The 20,927-nt window shown below is 54.6% G+C and overlaps 1 protein-coding gene across 22 annotated transcripts in view; it reads right to left on the bottom strand.

Annotated features, from left to right (window-relative positions):
• Positions 1-2,555: 2,555 nt before the first annotated feature.
• The window catches only part of LOC118673634 (myomegalin-like), a 141,694-nt gene continuing 123,322 nt past the window's right edge, over positions 2,556-20,927 (bottom strand). For 5 of the 22 annotated variants that reach the window (XM_036344692.1, XM_036344698.1, XM_036344688.1 and 2 more), the window contains 13 exons: positions 18,962-19,213; positions 17,340-17,471; positions 16,583-16,702; positions 14,943-15,132; positions 14,359-14,483; positions 11,296-11,532; positions 9,498-9,608; positions 8,776-8,993; positions 7,871-8,014; positions 5,378-5,516; positions 5,053-5,099; positions 4,184-4,235; positions 2,556-3,540 (listed from right to left, as the gene is read on the bottom strand). In XM_036344692.1, the coding sequence (XP_036200585.1) occupies positions 3,299-3,540; positions 4,184-4,235; positions 5,053-5,099; positions 5,378-5,516; positions 7,871-8,014; positions 8,776-8,993; positions 9,498-9,608; positions 11,296-11,532; positions 14,359-14,483; positions 14,943-15,132; positions 16,583-16,702; positions 17,340-17,471; positions 18,962-19,213 (2,009 nt within the window). In that variant the 3' untranslated portion in view covers positions 2,556-3,298. Of the gene's footprint in view, positions 3,597-4,183; positions 4,263-5,052; positions 5,100-5,373; positions 5,517-7,870; positions 8,015-8,775; positions 8,994-9,497; positions 9,609-11,295; positions 11,533-14,358; positions 14,484-14,942; positions 15,133-16,582; positions 16,703-17,339; positions 17,472-18,961; positions 19,214-20,927 lie in introns of those variants that run through there. The other 17 variants (XM_036344706.1, XM_036344703.1, XM_036344702.1 and 14 more) reach the window with 9 other exon arrangements.

Here is a 20,927-nt window from a genome sequence, read left to right as displayed (position 1 = left end):
AAACATGGCGGTGCCTTGTAGTGTGGGAGGCAGCCCAGGCCCAACCACAGCTCTGGGGGGTGAGGGCCCTGAGTTAAGGAAGCCTGGAGCCGGGTCCTGGAGGACTTGGCGCAACCATCCCTCGTTTAACAGAGCATCTCTGTGCCTCTCTATGCAGGAGCCTGTGTACTTCCAATAGTTGGATTTCCCAAACGATTGACAAGTTTTGTAACTCATCCCCATACTATTGTATCACCCCTGAGTCCTCTGGGCCTTTGGGGACGTCCACCTTCCCAGCCTCCCCTCCATCGGAAACAGGTGTTTCCGCCCCACTCACCAACTAGGGAACAACAGCCTGCAGGTGGGGAGCTCGCCTCCTCGCCCCCACCAATGTATCCAGACCCTCTCTCCTTTCCCCTGCAGGAGCCCCCGCGCCTCGGGAGCAGTTGCCATCGCTGTATCACCGGTACTCACCCTCAGACCGGCCACCACCAAGACATTGAGCGCCTTGTTCCGTCTCTCCCTCACCCCTGCTCTGTGACTTCAGCTTCCACGTGGAAACCCCCCAGCAGTGACCGCTCAAATCCTGCCCCTCCTCACTTGGAACTCTTTCCTCACCACACACTAAGGCCCACTCTCACCATCACGCCTTGGACCTTGCCATAGGACAAGCAGCACACTACCCCCAAGATATGACGCTTGACACCTCACTCTCCCATTCATTCTTTTCATCTTCCCAGAACGCTTACTCTAGGACAGTGATGGCGAACCTTTTGAGCTCGGTGTGTCAGCATTTTAAAAACCCTAACTTAACTCTGGAGCCGTGTCACAGATAGAAATTTTTTGATATTTGCAACCATAGTAAAACAAAGATATTTTTGATATTTATTTGATATATTTAAATGCCATTTAACAAAGAAAAATCAACCAAAAATTGAGTTCGCGTGTCACCTCTGACACGTGTGTCATAGGTTCGCCATCACTGCTCTAGGATGCCTACTCCTAACTTTCCAACACCGTCAACCACAAATCCACCGACTTCATGTTTTCATTATCCACCATCCCCTTCTGCCCTTACTTTTGTCCTTTTGTGATTGGCTTCCTTCACATGTCTTAAGCATGTCTTCAAGGCTCCTCCATGTAGTAGCATGTATCAGAAATGTATTTCTTTTTTTAAAAGGCTGAATGAGCCCGGCCGGTGTGGCCCAGCGGTTGAGCATCGACCCATGAACCAGAAGTCATGGTTCGATTCCTGGTCAGGGCACATGCCCAAGTTGCAGGGGGCATGCAGGAGGCAGCCAATAGATGTTTCTCTCTTATCGATGTTTCTATCTATCACTCTCCCTCTCCCTCAAATCAACAAAAATATATTTTAAAAAATGAATAAATAGCCGAAACCGGTTTGGCTCAGTGGATAGAGCGTCGGCTTGCGGACTGAAAGGTCCCGGGTTCGATTCCGGTCAGGGGCATGTACCTGGGTTGCGGGCACATCCCCAGTGGGAGATGTGCAGGAGGCGGCTGATCGATGTTTCTCTCTCATCGATGTTTCTAACTCTCTATCTCTCTCCCTTCCTCTCTGTAAAAAATCAATAAAATATATTTTAAAAAATGAATAAATAAATGGCTGAATGATATTTCATTGTCTACATGTATCACATTTTGTTTATCCATTCATCCATCTGTAGACACTCGGTTGCTTCCACATTTTAGCCACTGAGAGCAATTATGCTATGGACGTGCGTGTGCAAATATATCTTCTTTCAACACACCCAGAAGCAGATCCGCAGGATGATGCAGTTCTATTATCAATTTTCTGAAGAAACTCCATGCTGTATTCCACGGCTGCACCACTTTGCATTCCCACTAGCAGTGCACACGGGTACAATTTCTCCATACTATCGCCAACACCGTAGTTTGATTATTTGGGGGGGGGGGGGGGGTAGGGAGATAGGCATCCGAAGGGTGTGATCTTTCTTATTTCCTTCCTTCCACTAGCTTTGGGTTTCCTTTGTTCTTATGAATATAATTCATTTTAAAATCCTGCTTCCTGTCATCCCTAACTTCATTCCCCTCCTCCAAATACCACAGCACTTTCAGGCAGCACATGTGTCCTACCTTGTATTATGGTGAGTTGTGCAGGTTTTTTCTTGCCCTCCCTGTCTGCAAGCTCAACAAGGCCAGAATTTATGTCAGATCCGCTTTTGTAGCCTTGTTGATCAATACGTTGATCATAAGATCAAGTAGCCATTCACTGCCCAGTGTACGTGAGGTATTGTGCCAAGCGCTTTCCGTACAGCCTCATTTACTCATTCCACAACCTCCCCATTTTACAGATGAGAAAACTCAGGCTCAACGAGAAAATAACCTGCCGAACTACAAGGCTCTTAAGTAACAGAAACAGGATGCAAGCCCAGGTCTGTGTGGCCATAAAGGCCATACTTCCCTATATCCCTCTTGCTCCATTCATGTATTCAATCAATATCTATTAATAATCTATCACATGTGTCAGGAACTGTTTGTACTTCCTGCCCTTACACATGCAGCCTAGAGACTGAGGCAGACACTGGAGACAAAGCGGGCGAAGAAAACCTTTTATTTCTTTATGCACGTTTTGCTCTAATAGCCCCCCGAAAAAAAGGTTTCATTTCCTCCCACAGATCCTGTCCACCAGTCATGTCAGCCTTCAATCTGTCGCTATAGCAACATATATAAATACATATCATACAGCTATACACACATACACACGTTCTGAAGCACCGCGGAGACAGCTAGGCAGGCTTTAGCACAACCGTCTCTCCCGTGCCACCTACGAAGGTCACTGGTTTGCTTTACACAGACTTTCAATGGCTTGGCCTGGCCATGTGCCCCAGTCCCCGGAGGGAAACACGGTGATAGCGGGACAGCATTTCCAGCGTGAGGCCGGCACACTTTGGAGATCACGGGAGAATAAAGGAGGGTGCTGGCTAAGCGTGAGGTGGTATCCGGGAGTCGCCCCTTCCACTGTGAGGATTGAAAGGACGCACCGCTGCTGTGCGGGCGGATGCCCGGTGGCCTGGGACCAGCTGAGCTGGCCGGGCAGGCGCGGCTCTGAGTGCTGCTGAGCCCACTGCCCAGCAGGGCACCGCTGCTCCGCCTGTGCTTCTGGGTCTGCCGAGCAGCTCCAGTGTCCGGACCATATGCCCATCGTGGGAAGCAGGGTCCTGGTTCCCCTGAGTTGACGGAGGTTAGCTGCTGGGGCAGATGTGCGGCTGCGGGTCCCGTGCCCCCGGGGCTTTCACAAGCAGCGCCCCAGGTCCTCTACAAGCTACGCGCGTTTTGCCTAGTGATCAGCATGTTTTGCTTCGTGCTGGGCAGGGGGCTGGGCTGGTGTCTGTAAGTGTAGGGGAGGCCCCCGCCTTCCGCCCCGCCCCGCTGGCCACATCTGACTCCTTCTTGACCCCCGCAGGAGAGGAGGAGCAGGGCTGGGATTCCTCAGCAGAGAGGCAGCTGCACGAAAGGGGGGCAGGCCCATCCTTCCTGCTGCTTTAAGGACCTCTGGTGGCTTCGCTTCTTGCATGGCTCCTGGAAGGCAAGGGTCACAAGGCTGGAGCGCGCGGCAGAGCCCTTAGGGATTTCACCTGCAGACAAAACCACAACCGCGTGAGGACTGTTGTCCGGCCCTCCGGGGCACTGAGGCTGCAGGGAGCTGAGTGGTGGCAGCAGCCAGCACAGCGAGGGCCTGTTAAGAGGAGGAGCCGAGGGGCTGCCCTGTGGTTGGGGAGCAAGGGGTGCCACCAGGTTAGTGGGAAGGTCCCGCCTCCTCGCGTGGGATATCCCTGCTCCAAGCCATCCTGCACCCAGTGGCCGGATCCGACGACCCCCCTGAGGGGCCAGCTCACTCTCCAATTCACTTTGCAGCAAAATGATGGCTCTGCGCTCTCCCAGGGAGAGAACGCTCAGTATGACACATGCACACACAGACACGGCGCCGTGGGAAGGAGAGGACACTGCGAGAGCCCCTCCTACTTGAGGAGAAAAAGGGGCCACATCAGAGGTCATTTAGGTCTGGTGCCACCTCTTACAGCTGGAGGGCAGCCAAAGCCACACGACCGGTTAGTGACAAGCCTGGGGTTAGAACCCGGCCCAGGCCCCTTGCCACCGCCTCGCAGGGGTAGAGAGGAACTTCCAAGCTGGGGAGCCAACGGGAGCTGAGCCGGTGGGTTACCTTTGCTGGGGCAGGAATAAGGCTTTACAGAGGCAATCCTGGAAGTGTTCTTCTAAAAAGGCTCAGGAAGGAAAGGAATCATCAAGAGAAAAACAAGAGGGAATTAGAAAAAGAAAAAAAGAGGGGCGGGGGCAGAGCTTAACCCATTTTCTCACTGGGGAAACCCACCTTCTCCCCGGCTACCATTCAGAAATGTGCTCGGCTGCTATGGCAAAGCAGTTAAAGTTCAGGTTAGAAGACTCGGTTTCTGATTGTGAAGCCATTTCTAACATCTCAAGTTTTTCTGAAAGTACTTGCCAGGAAGTGTGTTAGTGCTTTCAGCAACTGTAGAGAATGTCTGCCGTGTGCGGCACATCTTTCCCTCTACGGTTAACCTTTATTTATCAAATTCTCTCAGGTCAGTAAGACCCAACGGCTTTTTTGTGTGATGTTGCTTAAAAGAAAAGGATATAGAAAAATCAAATTGCTGTTTTCGGCCCAATCGTGTGCAGTGAACTCAACATATTAGGGGGCACTTGCTTTTATATTTTCATAAAGTAGCACAGAAAAGCCCGGCGCACTCCACCGGCCTCAGGAGCCCTTTCCTGGGGCTGAGGCAGAGGCCGACTCCCACGTGGCCTCTGACTCCAGAATCAACTGAGCTGCATTTCTCGGGGGCCCTGACCTGGCAGAAAAGGAGGGGGAAGTGGAGTAAAGAGAGAAGATGGAGCCCCCAGTGGAGGGCGGAGGGGGGACTAGAGGATGCCTGCTGACCTCCTGCTGGCCGCCTGCGCTCCTCCGCGGACCAGGAGCCCGGTGGCCGGAGCAGGCGGAGGGTCACCCGCAGACTCTGGCAACAGGTGCGGGTGGGTGTGTGGTGGTTTCCTTACCTCCAGATTAGTCCTTGCCTTCTTCAAGACATCGTGCGTCCTGGTCACTGAAACACAGAAGAGCCCAACAAGGCGGAGATTACCAGCAAGCGGGGCCCACGCGGGCCCTGGGTGTGTTCCCCAGTGTGTCTTCCAGGCCACCTCAGCCTGGGCCTCCTGCTGCCCCCAGGCCCCACATCGCTCTGCATTCATGCTGGCTCGTGGCACAGGAGGCGGGGGCATCACATCAGTCTCCCCTCCCCTGCCCATCCGCAGCTCAGTGCGGAGTCCCCCTCCCGCCCGCCCGCCCCCCCCCGCCCATCCCCCTCCCGGCTCAGGCACCCACGCTGGCTGAAGATGAACTGCTCCAGGCTCTCCTTCTGCCGGCTGGCGGTCCTCAGGCGCTCGGCCGTGCCCTGGAGGAGGCTCTCCTGCCTGGAGAGCTTGGTTCTCAGCTCCAGAAGCTCCTGTGTCGCGGACTCTCCCTGGGGAAGAGGAACAGCTGGCTGTCGATGGTCAGAGGCCTACACACCCATCTCGTGGCTCTTACAATCCAAAGCAGGATTCCTTGATCTTCCCAATGATTTCTGGAGTGGATTCCATGGAAGTCTCAAAACCTTGCAGTGCTGACAGCTCAGGATGAGCCAGCAGGTGGGACACTGAGGACCTGGGGCCCTGAGCTAGCAGGTGGGACACTGAGCACCTGGGAGTCCCAGCAGGTGGGACACTGAGCACCTGGGAGTCCTAGCAGGTAGGGCACTGAGCACCTGGGAGTCCCAGCAGGTGGGACACTGAGCACCTGGGAGTCCCAGCAGGTAGGGCACTTAGCACCTGGGAGTCCCAGCAGGTGGGACACTGAGCACCTGGGAGTCCCAGCAGGTGGGACACTGAGCACCTGGGAGTCCCAGCAGGTGGGACATTGAGCACCTGGGAGTCCCAGAAGGCGGGACACTGAGCACCTGGGGCCCTGAGCCAGCAGGTGGGACACTGAGCACCTGGGAGTCCCAGCTGGTGGGGCACTGAGCACCTGGGGCCCTGAGCCAGTAGGTGGGACACTGAGCACCTGGGGCCCTGAGCCAGCAGGTGGGACACTGAGCACCTGGGAGTCCCAGCAGGTGGGACACTGAGCACCTGGGGCCCTGAGCCAGCAGGTGGGACACTGAGCACCTGGGAGCCCCAGCAGGTGGGACACTGAGCACCTGGGGTCCTGAGCCAGCAGGTGGGACACTGAGCACCTGGGAGCCCCAGCAGGTGGGGCACTGAGCACCTGGGGCCCTGAGCCAGCAGGTGGGACACTGAGCACCTGGGAGCCCCAGCAGGTGGGACACTGAGCACCTGGGGCCCTGAGCCAGCAGGTGGGACACTGAGCACCTGGGAGTCCCAGCAGGTGGGACACTGAGCACCTGGGGCCCTGAGCCAGCAGGTGGGACACTGAGCACCTGGGAGCCCCAGCAGGTGGGACACTGAGCACCTGGGGCCCTGAGCCAGCAGGTGGGACACTGAGCACCTGGGAGCCCCAGCAGGTGGGGCACTGAGCACCTGGGATCCCCAGCAGGTGGGGCACTGAGCACCTGGGAGTCCCAGCAGGTGGGGCACTGAGCACCTGGGAGTCCCAGCAGGTGGGACACTGAGCACCTGGGAGCCCCAGCAGGTGGGACACTGAGCACCTGGGGCCCTGAGCCAGCAGGTGGGACACTGAGCACCTGGGAGTCCCAGCAGGTGGGGCACTGAGCACCTGGGGCCCTGAGCCAGCAGGTGGGACACTGAGCACCTGGGATCCCCAGCAGGTGGGACACTGAGCACCTGGGAGCCCCAGCAGGTGGGGCACTGAGCACCTGGGAGTCCCAGCAGGTGGGGCACTGAGCACCTGGGAGTCCCAGCAGGTGGGGCACTGAGCACCTGGGAGTCCCAGCAGGTGGGGCACTGAGCACCTGGGAGTCCCAGCAGGTGGGACACGGAGCACCTGGGAGTCCCAGCAGGTGGGACACTGAGCACCTGGGGCCCTGAGCCAGTAGGTGGGACACTGAGCACCTGGGGGCCGAGCAGCCTGCAGGCCTACACTCCTGCTGCGGAGGGGACCTGACTCCAGGACAGCCCGAAAACTCCCGGCTGTGACCAAGAGCTCAACCTTAGTGCTGACGTCCTACGTCACTGGCACCACACGGAAGCCTGGTAATTAGGAATATTGTGCCTAGGGAGGCAGGGCTGGCCAGAGACTGCACTTTTTTAAATATCTGTGCCAACCGCAAAATGGCAAAACCCTCCCCCTTGGAATTAGCATAGGTGTATCCCCTAGATGTCGGCAGCTAGAATCTGGAGCTAGAAGCCTTGGAGGGGATTCTGACCTGCCTGTCCAGGTGCCGCCTACAAGGGAGCAGGTATGAGGTCTGACAGCACGGGGTGGCTGACGCTCCTGGCCCGGCCCAGAGATGCAGACTGAAGTGCTCTATGGGTTCCAGCAGGTGGCCCTCTCACGGGACATCCTGGGACCCTGCTTGACTCTGTGGGTGGTGGGTGGGCGTGGGCACTGATGCTTGAACTTGTCCCTGAACTTCTCAGCCCCACTTTAGGAAGTTAAAGAAACGGAGCATTTATGCTACCAGGCTTCTCCTGTCTCTCCCTTCTCTGCATCCTTTCTTTCCCCTTTGATTTCTATCCTGGGAGTTGGGCGGGAGGAGAAGTGGTCAGAATGGCGCCGACAGCAGCTCCCACAGACAGAGGTCTCCCCCAGGTCCTGTCTATCTGACTCGCCCCTGGGCTCCTGATCTTCAGGATCTGCAGGGCTGGGGACGCAGCGTGGTAACTGGGGGCAGAACCAGAAAGGGTGCTGGTCTCTTACCGCTTTGCCAGGCAGCACAGGGCTGTGGGAGCTGGGCAAGGCCGCCCGCCAGAACATGGTCAGGAGGGAGGCTGACTCATCCAACACGTGGCCCAGGGCACTGGCGCTGCTGCGAAGTTCACTGACGCCTTCGCTGCCCAGCACCTGGGAGAGAGGGAGGAGCGCGGGCATCACTGGGGCTGAGAGATCACTTCCCCTAAGCATGTTGTCAGGATCTTAAGCTTTAAGCCTCCTTTGTGAGTGAGGCAGACACGGACCTGCCTGCACGAGGAAGCCTAGCCTGGAAGCCCAGCGCCCCGGCCTCAGCGGTGACCTCCCACCTGCAAGGACTCAGCGGATCCCAGTTCCCCCCACATTCTCTTTACTTCTAGTCCTGCTCCAAGGTCTGGAGTCTAAAGTCCTGAAGGGGAGCAAACTATACCATGAGAGCATACTGATTAATTAGAATTAAAGTTACTTGAGGAAGAGCAGGTGCAAGAAAGACACTCTGACCCTCCTTTGTCCCCCTGAAAAGAGGAAATACATCTCCCGTGTTGATGGCAGGTGCGGGTGGAGGTGGAAGAGGGCACAGAGGGGTAAGTGGTGAGGGGAAAAAGAAGCAATGAATGCATGAGTAAGCGGGAGAAGGAGCTAAAATCAGAAGAAAGGGCCCTGGCCAGTGTGGCTCACTTGGTTGGGTGTCGTCCCTGGTGCTGGTTCCCTTCCAGGTCGGGGCACCGGCAGGGGTTGCAGGCTCCGTCCCCGGTGGGGGGCATGCCGGAGGCAGCCGATTGATGTTTCACTCTCACACCGATGTTTCGCTCTCTCTCTCCCCCCCTTCCTCTCTCTCTAAAAATCAATTTAAAATAAAAATCAGAAACAAAAGGGCCCAGGATAGGGGCCCCCAGGCACTGTGATGTGACTACCTTGGAGCCCCAAGCCTCGAGGCCAGGGCAGCCGCAGGCGGATCTCACGGCTGACGCGATCTTGCTGGCCAGCAGCCTGCCCTCCCCGATCTGCTGCCTCAGGGCGCTGTAGTCGTCGATGTGGCCGACCACGTGGCGGCCGTGCTTATTGGCGAAGCAGCCGTCAGCAGCATCGCCCTCCAGCTTGGGAGGGCTCTTCACTCCATCAAAACCCAGATCTGGAAAATAAAGGCACAGCAAACCCCACTGCTCACGTCAACCCGAAACACACAACGAATGCTGCAAGGGCCAGGGCAGTCGTGGAAAAGCATGGGCGTGAAGTCCAGATGGTCTGGGTTCTATGCTTTATCATCTTTCTTACATCATCTCACAATGATAGAATTGCGGGAGGCAAATCTTGTGTTTATTGCACAAGAAATATTTGGGACAAATGTTTCTAATTAGAACCTTAAAACGTCTGGGATGAGAAGACAGAGCAGGAGAGGAGGCTGGATTCAGAGAGCACTTTCAGGGAGCAACTGTGTGCGATGAAGCAACAGCGGAGCAAAAGGAGACCCACAGGAGAAAGTGCAATGACAGGAAAGGCGGCCAATGGGTGGCCAACGGCCTCGGGGCATGCAGAGAACACGCCCTAAATTCAGTGTGTGTGCAGAAACCCGAGGGTTACCTGCAGCAACAACTTTCCATCACCAGCCCCTGTGCCCTCTGGTTGCCATAGTTACCATTTGTCCTATTGAGGAGGGCGGTGTCCGGACCGGGAGCCGTGAAAGAGCCCGGGAAGACCAGGGCTGGGTTCATGCCGACGTCCCGAACGGGAGGGGAGGCAACTGCATCTGGGGGTGAAGACAAGGCCAGTTCCCAGGGGCCCTGGGACACGCTGCTCCCACGCAGAGGCACACCTCCTCCCTCGGGCCCTCCCACACCCACGGGCGCAGCACAGGCAAGAGCACACCAACCACGTGGTGCGGGACAAGATGTTCCTGGAGTCGAAGGTGGAGGAAGCAAAGTCTAATTTAAAAGACTATCAGGTACACACTTTTCTAACCCCCATTTTGAATACGATTTTGCATGTAGTGTCTAAAACTGTGCATTGTAACAAAGTATAAATATGCATAAATAGAGGTAACATATATGTTAAAAATACTGAATCAAGGAATAAAGGGATGTATGGGCGACTAAACCCAGAATTCTTTTTTTTTCTTTTTTTTAAAATATATTTTATTGATTTTTTTACAGAGAGGAAGGGAGAGAGATAGAGAGTTAGAAACATCGATGAGAGAGAAACATCGATCAGCTGCCTCCTGCACATCTCCCACTGGGGATATGCCCGCAACCCAGGTACATGCCCTTGACCGGAATCGAACCTGGGACCTTTCAGTCCGAAGGCCGACGCTCTATCCACTGAGCCAAACCGGTTTCGGCCAGAATTCTTTTTAAATATATTTTTATTGATTTCAGAAAAGAAGAAAGAGGGAGAGAGAGATAGGAACATCAATGATGAGAGAGAATCATTGATCAGCTGCCTCCTACACGCTCCGTACTGGGGATGTACGCCGCAACCTGGATATGTGCCCTTTATCAGAATCAAACCCGGGACCCTTCAGCCCACAGGCTGATGCTCTATCCACGGAGCCAAACCAGCCAGGGCTGAACCCAGCATTCTAGTCACCCTTCCGATGAGGAGTTAGTGCTGGGAAAAGGCGGCAGCGTGGGCAGAGCAGGAGACAGGAGCCTTGGGGGCCAGGGGGGCTGGTGGGAGACCAGGCAGCAAGCCTTCAGTGGAGGAAGTGGCACGCGTCCTGAAGACAGAGAGCATCCTGCTCGGCCAGCGGGGCTTGGAGCCTGCTCCCTGTCAGGCCTCTGTGGTGGGACGGGACGAGGGGCAGTGACTGAGGTCCCCCGGTGCCAGGGGAAGGGAAGCCAGGCTAGAGAGCCTGGACGGCAGCAGCACCGAGAGGAACGCAGCCTGGAAATCGGAACCTCTGGTTCGGTCCTGGGTGGGATCTGAGCCCCATAAGCCTTAGCAGGTCAGTTAACGTGCCAATGTTTTCTCCCGCAAAAACAGAGCGTAAAACCTGCCCTGCCGTGGATGAAATTATTTGAAAACTTGTGGGAAGTTTTAGAACACTCTACAAATACAGGAGTCGTTAGGCACATAGCTGTCAATCGTTGAGCAATTCTTACTGTGCCAAGTGCTTGTAAATTACTTCATTTAACACTCCAAATCACCACACAAACTCGATATTGTTACCCGCATCTTAAAAAATGAGGAAAGGCAGCTTCAACACCCGAGGAGCTCAAACACCTGGCCCCAGGGGAACATGGGGAGGTGGCACCTCAGGGTCGGAGGCAGGGCTGAGCCTGAAGCCCGTCCCGCTCAGGCGCTGACTACACTGGAGCATCTGTGATGTCACCCGACCTTCACTAAGGAGCTTGGGGGAAGCAAGCTGTCCATTCCACCGCAGGCGCCTGGCGGCCAGGCAGCTGGCTGCGGGCTTCCCCATGCCCTTCCCTTCCTACCTGGGAGGGGCGGCTGCTTGTCTCCAGGGCCCATGCTGGCGGGCGAGCTGTGGCTGCCGGCGGGGCCAGGGCTGGCTCTGCTGGCACCGCGGTCCAGCTGCTGCTCCAGCTGCAGCCGCAGGCTGTTGTTCACCTGAATGCTCAGCTCCAGCTGCCCTCTCAGGGCCCGGATCTCTGCCACCAGGTGGCTCAGGTCGCTGCTCAAAGGGACCTGGTGACAGGCATCCCAGGTGTGAGCTGAAAGCAGAGAGGGAGGGGTTGGTAGCTCTGATCCAAGTATTTCTCAGCATTTGTCAGACACTCCGTGACATTCCTTTCTCCAGGACTCACTGCCATCGCAGAGTCCAGGCAACAAATACATCTGTGACGGGAATGCCACTTGTCCTGTGTGGAGTCTGGCACACGCCCAAGTCTGGACTTTTTCTGAAATTACCCCCATGCATCTAGAGGGCGTTTGATTGGCAGCTGAAGTCAAGCCTATCATTTCAACTCCATATTGACTTGAGTCCTGCTGGCTAGTGAGCAGGGTCCTCCAAGACAGGAAGTTAGCACAGAACGAAAGAGGGGCAGGGGCTGGGGGAGGGGAGATTGATGGCCCCCACACTCAGGAATCAAGGAGAGAAGGAGGAAGGCGCCAGACCTTCGGCAGCCTGTAACCATGGGAACCAGGCACCACAGACTAGGGATCAGACCTGATTGAACTTTACCTTCTCCATGTTTTTTACCTCTACTCACTACACAGTCTGTGTGTAGCTACTGGGAATGAAGAGATGTGAGAAGTCATCTATAAGACCACAACTGCTTAGCTGAAAACTTTGAGGCCAAGTGTATTTGCAAAGGCAAAATCTGTTTTGGTTGCTAGCAAGGCAATGGGATGCATGTACCGTGTGTGCCACACACAATCCACGCACCCAGCTGCCTCTGGGCCATAGACCTTATCGGACACATCAATATTTCTGCAATGACTTATGTGAATATTCTCACTAATTGGGATAAGTGGAGACTGTGAACGCACTTTGTCAGTTCAGTTAGGTTTTGTCACCAAATGAGCACATGAGAAAGATTTCAATTCAGAGCTCTTGCTGGATTATAGCATTAAGGACAAAGGGTTCTGGGGCTTTAGTGGAAGTAGCTTTGAAATGAATCCTAAAAGACCCGCAAAAACGGATAAAGGCACAAAAGGGGAGGTGATTCGGGACACTAACCCAAAGTTCCATGATGCTCCTTCTTCTCTTTCTTTCCCTCCATCCAAATTCTCACAACATTTTGCTTATTAAAACATGCTTTTCATTTATCCATTCCCCTTTCTCTTCCTGATAGCACCTTGGATTAGTCTCTCATCACTTAGCACCCAGACATCACTACACCCTTTCAGGAGGTTTCCTGAGGTCTTCCAGCCCCCACCAGGCCCACCAGTCTCACCCTCCTAAGATTTTGTTTCCACCACGGACCTATTTTGCTCGGAAAGATTGAACTCATTTTCCATCGCCTGCTTCACAGAATGTAAAGTTTCAGCCTCCCAGTAGGTCTTCTGTCTGCTGACAACTCTCCTTCGGCTGACCTGACTTCTCACACACACACAACCCCCCCGCCCCCGCCCCCCGGCCCCGTACAAAACTCTCCTCCAGGCAGGGAGGTCTCCCGGCCCAGTACACCCAGACTTCGTACATCAGCTCTTCTCTCAGCCTCCTGGGCCCTCTGTACTTCTTCAAGTCCCAGTTCAGTAAAATTAGGAAACTCGATCAAGTTTTATGAAAATTCAAATTTGGCTGAAGAGTGAAAATTCTTAATATAATAAACCATATTGTTTATGGAATTTTAGAACATATCATCAAAAATACCTCAGGGCTGGAACACTCGGGGAGTCAACTCCTGTCCAAAGCAGGAGCTGCTTCTACGTCATCCTTGACAAAGCATCCCTCTCTACTGAAACGGGGCTTGGGTGGGGAGCTTACTCCTCCACAGGCCGGCCTATCCACCACCGGAAGGCTCCAGGGACAAGGAAAGCGTGAACTGCAGATGCAAATCCCATCGCCCCTCACCCCGGCCCTCTGTTCAGCCCTCTGAAGAACACAAACACACCTGACAGTTCTTCAGATGTTCAAAGCCAGTTTCCATCTTCTCAGGGTCTTTCCAAGCCTAAAAACTGTTAGTTTCTTCAACCAGTTTGAGATTTCTAGTCCCTCAACCTCATGGCTCATGTCTTCATGATGTTCCTTAGTTTGTCAATGTCCCTTTTACAAGACGGTACCCGCAACCTGACAATATTTCAGACATGGTCTCACCATAGGGACACCACGCTCGCACCACGGTGGTCTCGGGGTGAGGTGGCTCCTCTATCAACCTTGGCCTACAGCATCCTTGTGGAAATGTGTTTCCACCTCACGCTCTCATCCACGAGCCCATGGACAGCTATAGACCCAGGCTTCCACATCCTGTATATCTACCACTATTTTTTATTTATTTATTTTTATTAAATTTATTGGGTGCCACAGAAGTTTTTAATCAAGCTCAGGGCTTTTAAAAATTATTATTTCAGCAGGTGACAAATGTCTTCTTTAAGAGTTTAAAATTTAAATCCAGCCTTGAAATGTAGGTCCTATTAGTGGTATTTCCATAAAAACAATTCCTGTATCTTTTTCTTTTCTCACTGGGAAGGGGTCAGAGTGGGAACAGGCGGCCTGCTGCACGGGCTGCATGGTGGTCGGGGTGTATTGTTCACACTAGTCAAGACTTTTTCAATCGATGACACCATCTGGACAGTTCTGTGCACTGAAACAATATCGGTGTATATCTGGACCTTGAGGAACTGGCTTCTGGCCTAGATGGTGGCCTCTTTTTAAGGATGTCTAGGCTTGACCTCAGGGTTGTCACCAACCTCCGGGCTTTGCATACAAGAGCTCCCCTGTTTGGACTGGGAGCCCCGGGCCTAGCTGGCAGTTTTTCTGAGACAGGCTGTAGCTTTCCAGCACCTGTACGAACTCCAAGGTGAAGAAGACCCCACTGGGATCCTAAGCAGGGGCAGGAAGCTCATGGCCAGGGGGCGGGAGGGAGAACTCATACCTTTCGGCCCCTTCTTGGAACTGCTGTGAAGCGCCTCATAGATCTGCAGCTCCGACTGGAGGGTCTGGAAGAGCTGCTGCTTCTCTGCGCACTGTTGCTGGAGGAGGGCCAGCTTGTGCTGCAGCCTGCGGGGAGGAGGAGGGAGAGGGCGCTGAGCTGACAGGGCGCTGGGCCACACCAGGGCCAGACGCTGCGAGCCAACCTTCACACAAGAGAGGCTTAGCCCGAGCTGTCAACGCGGGGTCACAAAGCCCCTGGCTTTGATTTTACAGGCAGGGGATAGAGGCTGGAGAGGGGAAGTGACTCTGCTTGGAGTGGCGTTAGAGCTACAGTGGCTGGGACACACCAGCACAGTGTTCCTGCTGCCCCGATGCTCTTCTCACGCTGCCAGGCAGTTAGCGTTTAGGCTGGTGCCGGGGTTCCACCTTCCCAGAGAAGTCCCTCCTTCTGTGCACGTCACCCATAAATCAGCAATTGCAAAAGGGAAACAGGTCCCCAAAAGGGGCCATTAACTGTCTTGCCAAGATCCCTTCTTCTACACCTGAAATTGGGGCCTCCTTCCTTATCAGGGGGCTCCCCCTGACCTGGAGTCCTTCTCCTGGAGGGAGAGTCGTTCCTCCTGGAAATGCAAGATTTCCTGCTGCTTCTCCTTCAAGTCTTCCAGAAGCTGCTGCCGGTCCACCTTCTGGTGCTCCAGCTCCACTTCCAGCTCTTGCAGCCGGGACCGCGAGGCCAGCAGCGCCTCCCTCAGGCACTCTGCCTCCTGGGAGTGCTCTGGTGAGCAGAACACAGGAGCGTTTAGACTGGGGGCAGAGGTCAGCAGGAAGGTGAGCCCAAGCACATCATCTGGCAGACAGAGCTAAGGCAAAAGGAAGGCCAGCGCATGCTGCAGCTGGCCCGGGGGCGGGCGGGGGGTGGGGTGGGTGGATGGACAGTGGGGCCTCATCCTCGCAATGCCCTTGGTCCTCTGCTTGAGTAAGGCCTAGTTGCTGTTAGAGAAAACACTCTGGTCTCTAACGCTCACTATTTTCTAAGCGCTCACAACCTTCTGCACAATAGTCCATTCTTGAATTTTGCCAGAGATCAACAAGATTTCCTGTCTACAGTTTTTAGTAGATATTACTGTCATCATTTTGAAAATAGGGACATCTGCTCTGGGCTTGTGGCATCTCTCTGATTCATTTCTTAAAGATCCTGGACAAGGACTCAGAATAAGACTGCAGGCCCGTCAGTCCTCCGGGTAGAATTCACCTGGGCCTGGCAAACTGTGCTCATTTAACTCTTCTATGTACTGCCCTGAGAGGTCTGTTCTAGTCTTTCCAGGCACACAATGGTGCTTTAGTAACTGTGCCTTCTCTCTTGTGTGTTAACCTTTATCTTCCCCAAGCAGTGACCTTTCCTCTCCTATCTCCTTGCTCTGCGGTGGCTAATTTGGAAAAATCTGTTGATATCTTTTTCCTTTTCCATAAGCATTCATTCATTCTGAGCTTAATCCTTTTGGACACTATTCTTAGTCTTCTATGACAATTTAATAAATATTAGTAAATAAAAGTAATTTGTTATTGACAATTTTAGTGATCTGAGCAGGTCAATTAACACTAAGGTCAGCTGCACCTCAGGCCACATCAGAAATGATGCCCACCCAAGGATGCCACCTATGGATGCCCACCCATGGATGACTGCCTGTGGATGCCCACTATGTAGATTGGGAAAGCTCTGGAAACATTTTACAGGCACCTCCAGACACAGTCATGAGGACTCCTGACCAGAAAGGAGCCTGACTGAGGAGTGAGGGGACGTGGTGAGGGGATGGGGATGGCAGCCCAGGACTGGGAGGGACACACAGAGCTGCAGTGAAGTCAGGAGAAACATGAGATTGTTTATAGGCTATTAGGTTCCTTCCTTTTCTGGTTCGAAATCAGCTGTGCACTGGGGAGGTGGGACAGGTACTTAAGTGGTATCCACTTTGATAGCCAGTGACTGGGTATCAGCAGGCGGGTTTGCACGGCAGGCGTGGTTCCCTAGGGCTATGTGTCCCTTCGGCCCCGAGGCTGAGGGCCCATAGGTGGCACCCCTCAGGAGCAGCCCTTTCCAGCCTGGGAATGGCGATGGGAGCCTGGGTAGCTGTTATTTCCACCTCCTCTCTCTGCTTCTCTGGTTGGCGACGGGTGTGGCCAGGGAAGACAGGCACCCGAGGTGACCAGTTCGTGGCTCTGACACCCACCTCGCGACAGGTGGCTCAGCTGAGCCTGGAGGCTGCGGTTCTCCTCCCGAAGGGCCCTGTTCTCGCTGTGCAGCTGAGCCGTGGGCTCCAGACCCTGACTGTAGCCGTTAGACGCGGATCCTGCCCCGGAAGAGAAAGCAGACAAGTTACGCATGCGGGTGGCAGCTGCTTTCAAAGCTGCCCCTTCTGTATCTCCAAAGACACTGTCCCACCCAGCAGAAAACGCTGAGGACTCAGGCCTGGGCTCAGGACTGGGGGCCTAGGCCTGGTTTCCTGTCCTCCTCTCGGGGTTCTCGGCTGCACTGTCACCTGCCCTGGCTGCCATCGCCAGGGCGGCTCGTTTCCCTACATAGCTGCGCTGTGGGCCAGACAAGGCGTGTGGGAGGGCCGGCCTCCCAGGGACGGCAGCCGGGGGCCAAGTGTGGGGAAAGGCCACCTGGGTAAGTGGCTGGGCGAGGGCCCGGAGACCTGGCCCCACCACCTGCCAACCACAGGAAGGGCGCAGAGGACTCAGCAGGAAGTCCGGGGCTCTGGGACAGACCTGGTTGGTTCTGCTGTGAGAGGTCACTCTCTGAGCTCCCTCCATCTACCTGCACAGTAAGGACAGTGGTACTTGCCCAGACCCCTGCCTGGCTGTTTGCAGGCAGCACCTGTGTAAGCGGACCACTGTGCTCTGAATGCTGAGAAGCTCTGCCCAAGGGCCCTCCCTCCAGAAGCTCCCAGTTAGGACCAGAAACAGGAAGCCCGGCAGTCCTACCGCTCCCGCGGGCAGTGGAGCTGAGCCGGTGTTCCAGCTGCTCCCGCAGGCGGTCGTTAATGCAGATGGACTCCTCCAGGCGCTGGCGCAGGTTCCGGATCTCACCAAGGTGCTCCTCTAGCAGGTCAGCCCCTGCAGCCGCCACCAGGGCAGGAGAGAGGTGGGAGAATCCTGGTCACAGGCAGGGCCCACGTGGGCACAGGGCTCGGCCATTGGCTTCTCAGCAAGACCCCTAAACGTCACCCTCCTTCTGCCAACTGCACCCTCTCACATGGCAACAGGACACTTTCCAACACAGGACAGCCCGGGGCCAAGCAAGCCCCATGGACGCCCTCCCACGCAGGGCTAAGTGCAAGTGTGCAGTGACCAGTGTAACTAGTGAGGGTGAGGGGGTTCCGCCTGGTTTAGAAAAGTAACTGGGAGAGCTCGTCAGCTTGAGATCTCACTGGCTTGAGTTCTCATGTGGTTTCCTGAACGTGGGTCTCGCCCAGTGTGTGGAGCTGTGGGAAGGTTCCTTCTCCATGATCTGGTGACCCCTGAATTCTAGTCAACGCCTGGATCGGAACCAGCCTACGTGCTGAAACTCCTAGGACGATTCATTCACAGAGTTCGCTAGAATTTCTCAATATTTCTGCCTGACTTTATTTTAGTCTGCAGTCTTTTGAGTTCTGGGAATTAAGCTGCCCCTTTTATTTCAGTTCGGTTTGATTCAGGGGGATGTTATTAAAAACCTGTTCATGCGTGCAAAAAAATAAATAAATAACTGAGGCTGGGACAGGCCTGCTGGCACCTGGAAAGGTGTGGCCACTCCTGAGTGTGACTTTGGGTGTGACAGGGAAGGCCTCACGCTACCCTAACCCTCTCCTCTTACTGATGCTGGATTAAACATCCACACACAGCTCTTCCTCCGCCCCAAGACACGGCGGGTCAGTTTCATGGACAAGGACTCATCCCGCTGGTTAATGGTCCTGAATGCTGCCCTCACATCCCCTTTACCAGGGAGGAAGGGAAGGAAGGAGGGAGGGAGGGAGGGAGGGAGGGAGGAGGGAGGGAGGGAGGGAGTGAGGGAGGGAAGGAGGGAGAGCCTGCACATATCCGAGGGCTGATGAGAGGAGGAAGTGCCCCAGGAAAGGATGACAGGTGCAGGAACAGAGGTGGGAGGGGTGCTGTTGACAGGCTGCACCAGCTGCACCACTTTGCTTCGGGCTCAGCCTTTTTTTTTTTTAAATGACAGTCGTCTCACTGTTGGCACTGAGCTGCATCCCAGCATCCACCGGTATCTAACAGGTCCACCTGGTGCACTGCCTCGACCCTGACCAGGAAAGCTAGGATAGAGGAAAGTCGGACCTGGTTTTGGGCACAGGATATATTTATGGGGTGGGCCACCCTCTCTGCGGCAATTCCTGACTGATGGACACCTGTCCTATGAGTGCTGGTGCCCGGCATTCTGGAAGGGCCCAGAGTGTGCTGTCAGGGGCTCGGGATGCAGGCGAATGTGAGAGCAGCGGGGTCCCTGGCTTTTCCATGCCCTGCACAGCACCCGGGCCCTGGGCAGGGAGGATGAAGGATGCACGAAGCACCGCTATGGCCCTTTCATTTTATCCCCAAGGAATTTCACTTACCTGTGGGTTTGGAGTTCAGCTGGCACAGGGAGGAGCCCAAGGACAAGTCCCCAGATACGCTCCCTTTCTGAGGCCTCATCATATCCCACTGGCCGCTGCTGCCCAGGTACCTGGGCTCCAGGATCCCGCCCAGTTCTAGGGCACCCCTCGGAGGAGAGTGGGGCTGGGCAGGGTGGAGGAAGTGGGAAGAGCTGGCGTCTGAGTGGCTGCTCAGCAATGTAGCTGGGGAGGCGGGATGGACGGTGCTGACACCTGGGCAGAAAGAAACCCACGTGAGAAACAGCCTCAGAGGGAAAGGGTCAGCGAGGAAGTGTGTTTACTGAGAACAGCCCCCGACGGATGCCTGTGGCTGTCAGAGGTCCCAGCCCATGGCAGCGAACCCAGTAGATGAAGACGCATAACCTAGAGGCCATGTACTAGTTAGTATTTGCCATCAGGAGACACCAAGAGGTAGGAGACAGTCAAGTATCTGGAAGTCACCAGTGTGAGCCAAAGAAATCCAGTGGACCCTGGCTCCTATCACAGCTCCTATGCCAGAGTCTAGGGAGGTTCCAGGAGTAGAACTCACTCCCAAAGTCGGGGGTCACGTGGGTGATGGCATCCAGCATTGAGCACACCTGTGAACAGGACTCTTTGTTGGCCTGTGGGAACTTGCCTTCCCCAGGAGCTAAACAGTCAGTCTCCCCCTTTCTCCTTTGGGGCTGTCGGAGGAGAAAGGGGACATGAAATGCAGTAGACATGGTCTCCCCAACTCCTCCAGACCAGAGAGCTCTGCTGAGGCTGCAGGAGGCTCTACGGCAGGCAAGGGGGGACTGGACCTCACCCAACACGATTCCTCACTCCTGTCTGAAGAATCACCGAAGACTTGCAGGGAGGGAGGCAGGCAGGGAGGGGAGAGAACCTTTCATTTCACAGGCTGATGCTTTCACAGATCTTAAGAAATCATGGGCCTTCTCTTGAGCACCATCATCTCTGCTTCTGTATAAAACGAAGGCCAGCTTGGGGAGCGATGGAGAGAGGAGGGCAGTGCTGTAGTCTAGGACATTCATATTCATATGACCGCTGTCTTTCAGGGATCATATACATGGGTGGCAAGGTGCACAGGTAGCTCTATCTAAGCAAACAGAAGTGAGGGCACATTTTCTCCTGCCAAGCCAAACTCCTCTGAGTAGTTAATGGCTAATTTTTATCTCCATCTGTAACTGGTTCTCAAACTTGGCTACATAGTGGAAATACGTGGGACAATTTAAGAAAAGTATATACGGATGCCTGGGCCCCTGAGATGTTGCCTTAGTTGGTATGGAGTACAGCTTGGGCACTGGGTGTTTTTAAATCATCCCACGTGACTCTAATAGACAGCAACATGTGAGAAATACAGTCATGGGTCTCTCCTTCCTCAAATTTGCAAAATACAGATATCCATTAGGATCACTGGGAGTTAGAGAACAGGATGAAGGGTAAGTCTCTGAATGTTACCTGGGAGTCAATAAAGATGTGCTTTCCTACACCCTTCAGCTCACCCCAACCCAAGGCAAAGTGTTGTTGACAGTCAGTACGTATACTTTCTACCCAAGGTCATAGGAGCTCCCAAGACTATCAGCACCAGTGAGCAATACTCTCATTCTCCAGTCTCCCTGGCCACACAATGCAGAGCACATGCCCTAAATCATGCAAGGACAACAGACAAGATTTTAGCCCCACAGTGACCTGAGAAGCCGCCATGCACTACTGGCCACACGGAAGCTTGGGTCAAAGCAAACAAGGAGCATGGGCAAGCGATGGTCCCTCGGAGAGGACCGCACCTCAGGAGGGCAAAGAAAGGGACACAATCTTCCTCACCAACTCAGGGACCACCCAACTCTGGTCAGTGCCCCAGACTAGATAGGGCTTCAGCCCATAGCACTGGCCCCTTTTCAGGCAGTGCTCTCCTTCTATGTTTCCCCTTGGATGAAGGCGAGTCGGCAAC

Source organism: Myotis myotis, unplaced genomic scaffold (assembly GCF_014108235.1).
Source record: "Myotis myotis isolate mMyoMyo1 unplaced genomic scaffold, mMyoMyo1.p scaffold_m19_p_18, whole genome shotgun sequence".
Taxonomy (NCBI): domain Eukaryota; kingdom Metazoa; phylum Chordata; class Mammalia; order Chiroptera; family Vespertilionidae; genus Myotis; species Myotis myotis.
This window is presented reverse-complemented; position numbering and strand designations above follow the sequence as displayed.